This window comes from Xiphias gladius, chromosome 21 (assembly GCF_016859285.1).
Source record: "Xiphias gladius isolate SHS-SW01 ecotype Sanya breed wild chromosome 21, ASM1685928v1, whole genome shotgun sequence".
Classification (NCBI taxonomy): Eukaryota; Metazoa; Chordata; class Actinopteri; order Istiophoriformes; family Xiphiidae; genus Xiphias; species Xiphias gladius.
This window is the reverse complement of record NC_053420.1, coordinates 5,611,131-5,621,966: the sequence shown is the minus strand read 5'-3', so window position 1 is coordinate 5,621,966 and position 10,836 is coordinate 5,611,131. Positions and strand designations below refer to the sequence as shown.

Genomic DNA, 10,836 nt, shown 5'->3' with positions numbered 1-10,836 from the left:
CTTCATATGTTGGACTCACTATGCATTAAGATTAGTCACCAACTTTAAAAAGTTTTTGTTTGTTTTTTTGGGAAGTTATGGTTCACCAACACTGAAATTCCTGTCTATGTGTAAAATATACATATCTCTAACTACAGTAACTTAAGTTGTGTGTAGTAAAGCCACTACTACATATACTTACTATTACTACTATTATTATTATTACTACATTATATTATTATTATATTATTAGCAAAACTGGAAACTGCCTGTAATAATCCACTTGACACCATTATGAATACATTTTAAAGATAAATATAATTTTTTTCCCAATATCTTCCATGTGACGTGACCCTGAAATCAATGAATGAATGAAATGATAATGTTTCTTTTAAACAATTATTAATAAATAGACAAAGTGCTAATACCCAATATAGAGGGATGAGCACTCTGTAGGACATGTGGTTACACATTTTTGAATAGACTTTTAAACACTGGGTCACATGACAAGAAGAAAATGCCAATATTTCTCTTTAAATGTTATTAATGAATAGATAAAGTACCTATGTATTGACAAAAAACTTTTCCTGCTTAGTATTTATGTATATTAACAGAATGACAACTTCACAATTAAAAGTTTGCAACAGTGGAGAATTTAGCATCTAAAGAGCCAGATATTTCCCTCAGGTGCTGGTGGAGACCAAAAACAGAGCTAAAAGAGAGTGAACGTTGGATTTGCTCCGTAACTGATTTGTAAATAAGCAACTTTTTGGTAACAAGTGCGTCATGATGATGATATGTCAGTTTTGTGTTTTCAACTTGTTTCCGTTGACGCCCCCCCTGGCCCATAAATTCAGTTATTGCAGGTTTAACCACACAGTTTATAAATGTGTGTGCAGTTCTTTAATCTTTTTGTTCAGTTTGGTTTCATGTGCACAGATTAGACACAATCATTTAACCCCCAGTACTCTCCAAGGAAAACAGTTAAGAGAATACATTGAAATTGAAGCTCCTTGTTTAATGACATAAAAATAACCACCATGGCCGAATAAATGTCAGCTATTACCATCACTCCAGCAAAACAGAAAACAATTTTTTTTTAAAATACAATTGAGTACAGCGGACTCAACCAAACCTGAAATGTAGCGTGAAAAAGGACCCAACCCTACTCTGACCCTACTTTCACAGCAGCCTTTTTAAAAAATCTGGTCAGAAACTGTACTGAAATGACTGCAAATACAAAAACAGAACAAAATTAATGTTATTTCAACGCAAAATAAACTACTGTAACAGCTAGTTGGTACAAGCAGTACAAATACCTAGCTAACATTACCTAGTGCAAGCTTACACTAGCTAACATTAGCTAGAGGCCAAAAAATTGAAATATGAACCCTCTCTATTCGTGGGGTTGGTTTGTTTACAGCATGTTTTTACAGTTTTAAAAAAAATTGACTTCAGTGACATAAATATGTTGTGTGTTTCATCTTGGTTAGCAGGAGCTGTGTAGCACAGAGAGCTAGCTGGCAGATAAAACTAACCAAATGTTCAAAACGGCTGCTGTGTGATTTTTGAAAAATTTTTTTAATCATTTTTTTTTAAATACCGTATCAAGAAAAAGCAAACAAATGTCATGAAAGATACTCGGCAGTGAGAATATTCAAACAAGGTTCAGGATACAATAAAGTTAACGTAAGATTGTTATCAACATCTTTGCATTTGCTCACAGAAAACAATAACCGTAGGCCATCGCATGAAAAAAAAACGCCAATAAAGAACAACTTCTATTCATCAACTGTAGTCCTTCAGGTCAGCAGAGTGGTTTAGTGTAGTGGTTATGGCTTAATTAAAAACAAAAATAGTGACTATGTCAATGGAGCAAGACGTGTAGCTGTGCAACATAATGGCTATAGTGTACGTGCTTGCATGAGGTTACTTTGACTTTTCTGAATCTGTAACATCTTACTACTTTTCTCCCAGACACCTGATTTAACAATGGGTCGAAGATTTTGGCACTTGAAAGTCTTGTTAGCATAAAATTTCAAAGACGGCCAGTAAGCTAACTTAGCCAGACAGCTACGGCTGTTCCTCTTTAGGGGGAGTTATACCGCAAAATTTAGTTTCGATCCAATACCAAGTAATACCAGGGCCAGGATCACAGGTATCAATACTGATATTGATACTTTTTATCGTTAAAAGCGGCTACACTTTATAAGCTGAATACATTATTAATAGGCTACCTATTTTAATAATCATCGTATAAGTTGCCAAACATGAGGCTGTTCTCCGTTAATTACTCAATCACATGCATGTTTAACCACAAGACAATCTTTAATAGTAAATATATATTTTTTTAAATTCTTGGTACTGATACTCAAAAAGACTTCAAATCCGTAGTATTGATATTTGCGGGGCTCGTTTTGCGTCGGTAACACTTTAAGTCCCCCTATTAAGCATTTGTAAGCGCTATATAAAGATGTAATAAATGGTTTATAACACACTCCAATGTAGCTATAAGCAGATTTAAGTGTTTAACTAACCAATTTGTAAACACCTACAACTCCTCCTGTGGACACCCATGAGTGGAGGCTGCCGTATAAACAGAAACTGAACGACAGTATAGTAAAACACAGCTGTCGTAACAGAAGTTTGTCTTTATAGGAGAAGTTACGATTGTCGACAAATGGCAGGCCTGGGCAGTGGCACTGTCTGTGGAAATACTGGATCTAACTGTTGGTTATCATTCTGTACAGAAAGTGGACATCAGTCAGTTCCCGAAAATATCGAATGCATTTTGTGTCCTCTTGCAGACCTACAGTTGGGTTTGCTTTATTTTATTTATTTATTTTTTTTCAAACCATAGCCACAATCTTTCTTTAACCTTAACCATGTTTTAGTTTTATATCCTTAAATAGAAATTATCCATAGTTTAATTGCCACAAACAAACAATAAAACTTATGTCAACTGTCAACCACAGTTAACATAATATAGTTTAGTTCATTACATTTATTTGCCCTACATTTACCCTAAATGGATATTGTGAATATAATATATCTATTAATTCCATTATAATCGCATTTTTATGACACTAATAAATCGATGGCCTTTCGCATAATACTTATTCATTAAAACCAGTGACTGACAACCGGTGTCAATGTTAGCGAAATGTTTTTAAGGTCAGTGAAGAGAAATGCTAAAACTTTTCATTCCCATAGTGTCCGTGAGAAAATACGCTACAAATTCAAAATGTCAAAGTGTCTAAACAACATTGTAATTATATTCTAAGAAGGGTAAATGAACATTATATAAAGCAATTCTCATTTATATCTCTGTATTTAATTTTTGTATAACTTTGCAAAATAATTATGTACATAATTGTACATCCTCATATCGGGGCCATCATTTCACTTTACATCATTATGTACAAATCTCTTAAATCTCTACAGAGTGGGATATGAGAATAGCCCTCCATAAAAAATTCAAAGTTGTTAAAATAAGCTGTGTTTCCTTTTAACAAATATAAAACTTACATGGTTGCCCAACAACCAGATGTCACAGGTTTTTCTAACCAGCACATATTTTTGTTATTTTTCTTTACAATTATCTGCTTGACAAAAAAAAAAGGCAAATTTCAAAGCATTCATTAAACATGTTACATGATGGCTTAAAGGAAAATGAGCCCCAAAAAAAACCAAAAAAAAAAAAAACAAACTCCTGAAAAACATAATCCATAAATTTGACAAGAAGTCCATTTAACATTTTCAAACAAGGGATAATTTGAAATGCAAACATCAGCTAACTTCATGTGCAGATGTGTGTAGCAACTAACTACACTCTTAAGAAAGACAGTAAGTCAGTCATTTACACTCTGAAAATACAATTTACCATAATAAATTAAACGTCCCGTAAAACTGTTATAGCTGTCATTATGGTTACATGGTCTCGTTCATTTTTACATCGTTGGGTGTCCAGGAATGTTCATGAATTCAGCTATTTCAGGCTTTGAGGTGAATTGTTTTAATTTCAAGGACCATCCTGATGGTTTTGCATGTTTTGGCCCTTTAACTTCAAAATCTAAAATTTTAGCTGACTGCTAGAAAAGATTTTTATTACAATTTTAATAAAACAACCAAAGTCACATGCCCAATTGACTGAAACATCAAAAAACGTGGGTCAACCCGAAAAAACCTGCAGTCTGACGTGACAAACGGTTCGCGTGATGCGAATTAAACTCAGGTCGCAGTTAAAGGGCTTCAACACGCAGCAGTACGATGTTTCAACAGGCCTAGTGGTGCTAGTGCTCCCTTTAGTAGAACGGAGTAAGCTTGTTGGGTTTCTTTATTCGACAGGATTCTCACTTTTTTTTTAGATCGGAACATTTCGTTTCCGCTTCTAATTTAGTTTGACAATGCGTCTGGGCAGTTCGCTTGCTCAGCAGAAAACACTTCGCAAGTATTCGTTGTATCCTGCGCAGGGTGGGGTTTAACTTTTGTCAGTAGAGACTCATCAGCAGGATAAATTTAGTTTAGTGTAAGAAGACTAAGGATAAACTTTAAGCCTTGAGCCGCAGTAAAAAGAAGAACTACTCTTATCATCTTTAGAGGAACCATTCAGGATGAGCATAAGGCTAGTGTTTTCGAGTATGAGAAATCTGAGTAACGTAAGTTTCGTCATCAGAGGGTGTTGGTGATGCTCTGTGCGGACGTCCGTGTTTTTATTTCCGTTCTCTCAGAAATGCACACAAGCCACCACACAGTTCCCTGACACTTTTTTTTTTTTTTGGATATTATCTGTTTTCAGCTTTAAAGTCTTTGCCTTGTTGTATCTTGTCGTTTCTTATCAGGAATTTAACACAGTTGTGTGGAGACGGGACCATCGAGAAAGCTGGTATTTGTCTTCGCCATCATAAGCTATCACTTAACTGTGGAAGCGCATTTCTCCCAGGAAAATAAAAAATATATGAGGATTTAGCTCAAATAAATGCCTCAGATGACGGAGGAAATGAGACTGAAACCCTTTTTTAGCTCCTGAAAGACTGTAAGGCTTATTTTTACTTTCAAGGAAAAAAAAAAGTTGTGTTTAGCAGCCAGATCCCCCGAGTGCGTTTTTTTTTTTTTTTTTAACATCCTGAGACACATTTCGTCACCGTCTGTTTTCTCAGAAAATAATCGCCAATCCACTCACTTTCATTTTATCATCACTGTCCCAAACATACTGAGTGTGAAAGAGCAGCCTGCCAAGTGTGAGTGCAGGTTCATTTATGTATATGAATCTTGGTTTAGTCACCAAAGTTCATACAGTTGGAGTCACTGAAGACGTTTATGATTTTCAACACAAAATCAGTTTTCCTCCATTCGAAATAAAAACCTGCTTTTAAAAACCAACGCACAGCCCAAAATAAATTCTACTTTTGAGAAGTTACTTTTAAAAAATATATAAAATAACCTAAGACTGTATTAAATTCAATTCGACGACTTTTGCGCCCTTTGTTTATTAATCTAAATGGGGAACTAGAAGTGATGATTTTTCCCCCCACAAACAAAGACGTATAGATATTCCTCAGATGCATTTCTTGTGTTGCCGCTGCCAAGTGAAAACTTTCCACCGACTGAGGAAAGTGGTATTGCGTTGAGCTCAAGTTTATCACAGAAATGTCAAAGGGTTTCACTGTAAAATCTCATCGCCGCCAGGAAAATTAAATAAAAAATAAGAGACCAAGAGTTAGTGAAAAGTACCAAGTGAAAATTATCAGACTGTAAGCCAAACTCTTGTCCTGATAACCCCTAATTTTGTCTCAGTCACAATTATTTATCATACTTTTAACAAGAAGTCAAAATTTGGACTTTATTTTTTTTTCTTCTCATAATAGTTCATTACTACCTCAAAGTTTTTAATTAAAAGCTTGGACTTAATATTTTATCATTTTGACTTAAAGTATGTTATAAGTTTGATTTAATTCAAAATTTTAACTTGAGATCTGATAATTTTGACTATTTTTGATTTACCACGAGTATTTTTTAACATTTTGAACTTTTCATCTGACGGGAAATGGGCCTGCACAGTTTCATATCAGAATCTGGCAGTTGAAATAAAAACAAGTTTTCAAATAAAAGTGAAACACAACTTCTGGATTCAGTCCCATGAAAAATACAAGTATAATGAAAACCCCCACCAACTATTTTGAATATTTCCTCAGACTGTTGTGACATTGATACAGGTGACACGAGACGAGAGACGTTTACTGCATTGACAGTTATTACAGGGTCGCTGGTGCTCAATGCTCTGCGTGTGTTTTGATGGACAACATTTTAGTATAATTTTATCATAAAGCACTGCTTGGCTCCGCTCGGTTCAGTTTGTTTGCATAAAAGTGTCAGTGTCAGTGTGTGTGTGTGTGTGTGTGTGTGTCTGTCTGTGTGTGTGAGAGAAAGAAGGGCACACTGGTCCAGTTAGCGATGAAGTGCACTTCTTTTAAAAAAGATTTTTTTAAAAATGGATGAAAAGCTCCAGAGTCAGTTCTGTCTTCAGCAGTCTATCATCAAGTTAAAAAAAAAAAAAAAAAGTAAGAATTAAAAACATCAGGAGGTAAAGATGCTGAGGGTCAAAGGTCAAGTGGGGTTCCTGCTCTTACTTCCGCGGTGATGACAAATCCTTCTGCTCACAGGCCACCACGGGCTCAGATGGACTTTTGGTAATGCGTCATGAGCTAAAAGAGCAAAGATCTGATGAATTAGAAATGCATCAAGCGCTCGCTTCTTTGCTGAATGATGCCTCCGTGATGAAAAACCTCCTCACAAATTTTAAAATGCTGTTTAAGAGGAGTGTACGACAAGTACGTCTGGCCTGCTCCAGCTGGTCATCTGAATGCCACCTGATCACTGAGACATGAGGGACACGTTTGGTCCACTGAGCCACAACAGTAGCAGTTTGAGGGGGAAAAAAAAAAACGTAAGTATACCTTAATTTGGATGTACATTTTGGGAAAACAAAAATGTGATGTGCTTTCCAGGTTAGACCCAAGCAGAGGTCCTCGAATTGGGACCCAGTCCGAGTAAATGGGGGGCCCCTCCATCTAGGAGCCAACTGGGAGGAGACCGCCTACCCCCAAAACTTTAAAACAAGCTCAAACTGGGGTTAGAGTTGCAGAGTGAGGCGTTAAAGGTCAGGGTGTGGAGGGCTTGTGGAGGATGCCCTGCAGGTCCTCCGGTAAGGTCAGGATGACGGCCTCGATGTGGGCCCTCAGTTTGGCTAGGGTCCCCGGACGCACCGGGAGCTGCTCCCTGTCCGCCTGACTCTGCAGCAGAGAGCATCGTGAGCCAGAGCATATTCATCAATGTTCACGTTATTAGAGTTTATACAGGGTTTCTGCAGCGCTCACAGAGTTAAATTTGAGACTTTTTAGGACCTTTTTAAAACCACAGAGTGAAATTTCACCAAGACATTGACCTAAATATGAAAGTGTGATGGAAAAACCCGTAGGGACGATATGGACTTTAAGTATTTTGTATCATATCACATATTTTTAGTGCTTCCCAGCAGGATATAACAATAATTCATAGTGATTGAATTCATTTAATTAATGCGACCTGGACCCAAATAAACAGCAGAATGGATACACTAACCATTCGAAGATAATCAATTCTAACTCCAAGAACTACACTGCTGTCTATGTCAAACAGACATAGCAGAAAGAATCAGGCCTGGAGATATCTGAACAAAACTGTAATGATATAAGGGAAAATCAAACTAAAACTACCAACTTCGGGTCTTGGACAGAGTTCTGCTGGAAGAACTTAATACGATCGATTTTGACTCCAAAACTGAAATTCATTCAAAGGGGGTTATCAGGGACAGGATGAATGCTGGGGGTGGTGTGGTAAAAAAAGAAAAAGAAAAAGAAAAAAAAAAAAAGTCTGACCATTTTCATATTTTTTGGCCTTAACCTCAAACTTTTCCATATTGGCAAGAAATTGCTGAGGAAAAAAAATGTTTTGGAAGAGAACCTGATTGGCTGTTTTGTGACATTACAGCTGGGCAAAGTCCAGATAAACTCATGGATCGAGATGAATACCTCTTCAAAATACTCTTGGCTGCAAGCGTGAAACTCATCGCATGGAAATGGCCGCAGCCAAACTCTCTAACAGAGGACGACTGGACTGCATGTGTCGACGAAATAAACTTTATGGAAAAAAACTGGCCTGCATGGCTGCAATATGATCAATATGTAAAACACTAGGAAAAAAATGGACGACATATACTTCATAATATGTAACCCACTACATTTGTCACTGAAAGACCCTTTTTCTGCACGAGTATGAAGGTAACCAGGTCTTTTTTCCGGAAAATATCAATAAAAATAAAGATGAAAAAAAAAAGGTTTTTTGAGCTGCAACCATTAGTCCATTGAAAGAAAACCGGTAGCTATTTTGCGAATCTACTAATGTTTTCATTTATCACAGCATCAGTCTCAAACATTTGCCGATTTTAGCTTCAAAATGTAAAGATTTGCTGCTTTTTTATGGTCATATACGACAGTAAAACAAACATCTTTGTGTTTTGTAGTGATGGATGAACAAAACAAGAACACAACGGCAGGCAAGATAAACTATTTAAGACTTCGGTAAATGAAATTTAAGACTTTTTGGTACCCTCTAAGGACTTTTTTGAGGCACCTGAAATCAAAACTTTTTAAGACCTTACAAGACGCCCTAATGAACAACATAGTGGGAGCACTAGTAGTAGTAACAGTATAAGCAGTCATATTCATCTGCAGTACTGATACACTGATGATATTGAAACCTTGGATGAGTTTGTACTGACCAGTTTATCCTTCAGTTTCAGAACCAGATCAACCGTCTCCACCTCTGTGTGCTTCTGGATTCTCTGCTGCAGATCCTACAAATTAAAAAAACAAACAAAAACAAACAAAAAAACAGACAGATAAAACAGACAGATAGACAGACAGATAGACACACAGAGGATAACAGAGACAGACAGATGGAGAAAAAGGCATGTTGCACTCATGCAGACTGAGACATTCAGCTGGACCAGTTCGATGGACTTTTTTTTGTCTGCTCTACAAAAACTCCTGTGCAATGCTCCTGTAGTGAGACTCACAGTTCACAGTCCTGTCTATCTTATGGGGAAGTCCTTGGTGGTGGTCTACAAGTTCTTTAACTAAATGGCAAGGTATTGCTGCTCTGTGCAATATAACGGTAAAAAAAAAATCATCTACTTACGATTAAAACAGAAATATTAGGTGCGTTTCTGTGGTAGGAACTCTTCAGAACGGTGTTCTGAAGAACACCGTTTCCCTACCTGCATTTCCACCAGAGGAACCAGTGTCTAAGTTAAGCTCCGGGGAGATAGTTTTACCCACAAAAAAAACAGTCCCTGCTCAGGGTTTAGTACTCGCTGAAGGTTCAGGAACTTTCAGTGTGGGGCTTGCACCGCTGAACGTCGCTGATTGGTCAAGTGCGGTAGCATATTCTGCAGCATTGTTATACACGCAGCTTTTTTGAAAACTTGTAACTGCAAACACGTTGTTTTGGCGCTGACCTAACCCCTCACCTCCTCGCACAGCGCCTCGAGGTGCAGAGCCTCCAGTTTCTGGGTCATCTCTCTCCTCCTGTTGCGGAACCAGCCGTCAAAGTTGGGAGACTTGAGGAAATGCCTTGAGACACAGAGAAAACCACACATGATGAGGAGTCCACACGATGCTCCGGAAAATTTCCAAAACAGTAATTCCATAACTGATTAACTGCAAGCACTTCTACTTTGTTGTTCTTGTGCTCTGTTTCACTCTATCATCAATCGAATTTAACGCTCCCTGATGATTTTTCAAATACCAGGAAAATTAAGATTTTTGCCCCCTTTTTTTGGACCAAATAAAAAAAAACAAAACAAACAAAAAAAAAAACCACGGCGGCTTTTTACTAATTACGATCAAATGTACTTCTATGCAGGAGAGGAACGTAATATAAACAGGAGAGATTTGTAATAAAGGCCTGTCTCTAATTAACCTGTTTCAAATAAAAGCCTGGTTCTCTCTGCAATTGTCCAGACCAAAATTTCAGAAATCACAGTACAGTATCTACTGTATTTATCTGGTAGAACAGTGTTATAATATATCCACAAACACAAAAAAAGATTTACATTTTACTTCCAGGGACCTGAATTTTCCAGCTGGATTTGATACAGTTATGAGTTTATCAACATTAAAACCCAGTGTGTGTGTGTCTACCTGTAGAGTCCTATCCAGTCCCCTTTCAGTCTGGATGTAAGCTGAGGTCCAGCTTTCTCCAGCGTCTTCATGAAGTCCTGTTGGATGAATGGTCGGAGCTGAGGAGGACTCTTCCAGGGACTGATGGACTTCTGGAGAGGCATCAGACTGGCCACGTACCGCTCCTGCCGCACACAAGCACGGTTAAATTATTTCAGATCAAACCTTGCAGCAGCAGCAAAAAAAAAAAAAAAAAAAAACAAAAAAACAAACATCAAGAGTTGCATTAGAGCCCTGTTTCTCAGGGGTTGGGAATCCTCTAGAAGGGCCCCAAGATAATGCATTAAAAACACTGCTGTCCCTCTACCTGACATATTTTATCAAACAGTTGAGAGTGAGACAGAAACAGACAAAATCTACACAGCACCATGTCACAATGAAAAAACACCATCTTAAGAAACATGAGATTGAAAAAAAGCATCGTTTTGTTTTGCTGTTTTTACCAGTGGAATGATGAAGCTCTGTGTCAGTTCTAGGAAGTAGCGTCGAAGAATTGCATTTTGGGCCGCTGAGGGTCTCTTTTGTTGAACACCCTGAGAATCAAGAGAAATAAAAAAAAAAGAAAAGAAAACCCCAA

The 10,836-nt window shown here is 37.3% G+C and overlaps 1 protein-coding gene across 5 annotated transcripts in view; it reads right to left on the bottom strand.

The window, feature by feature from the left end:
* Positions 1–10,836, bottom strand: part of dennd6aa (DENN/MADD domain containing 6Aa) — a 42,226-nt gene that overhangs the window by 14,403 nt on the left and 16,987 nt on the right. For 4 of the 5 annotated variants that reach the window (XR_005709793.1, XM_040158888.1, XM_040158890.1 and 1 more), the window contains exons 15-18: positions 10,703–10,792; positions 10,221–10,384; positions 9,548–9,650; positions 8,798–8,872 (exon numbers count right to left, since the gene is read on the bottom strand). Coding sequence is in view for 4 of the 5 variants with exons in the window: in XM_040158888.1 (XP_040014822.1) it covers positions 8,798–8,872; positions 9,548–9,650; positions 10,221–10,384; positions 10,703–10,792 (432 nt within the window). In the remaining variant the exon portion in view is untranslated. Of the gene's footprint in view, positions 1–6,570; positions 7,272–8,797; positions 8,873–9,547; positions 9,651–10,220; positions 10,385–10,702; positions 10,793–10,836 lie in introns of those variants that run through there. The other variant, XM_040158887.1, reaches the window with a different exon arrangement.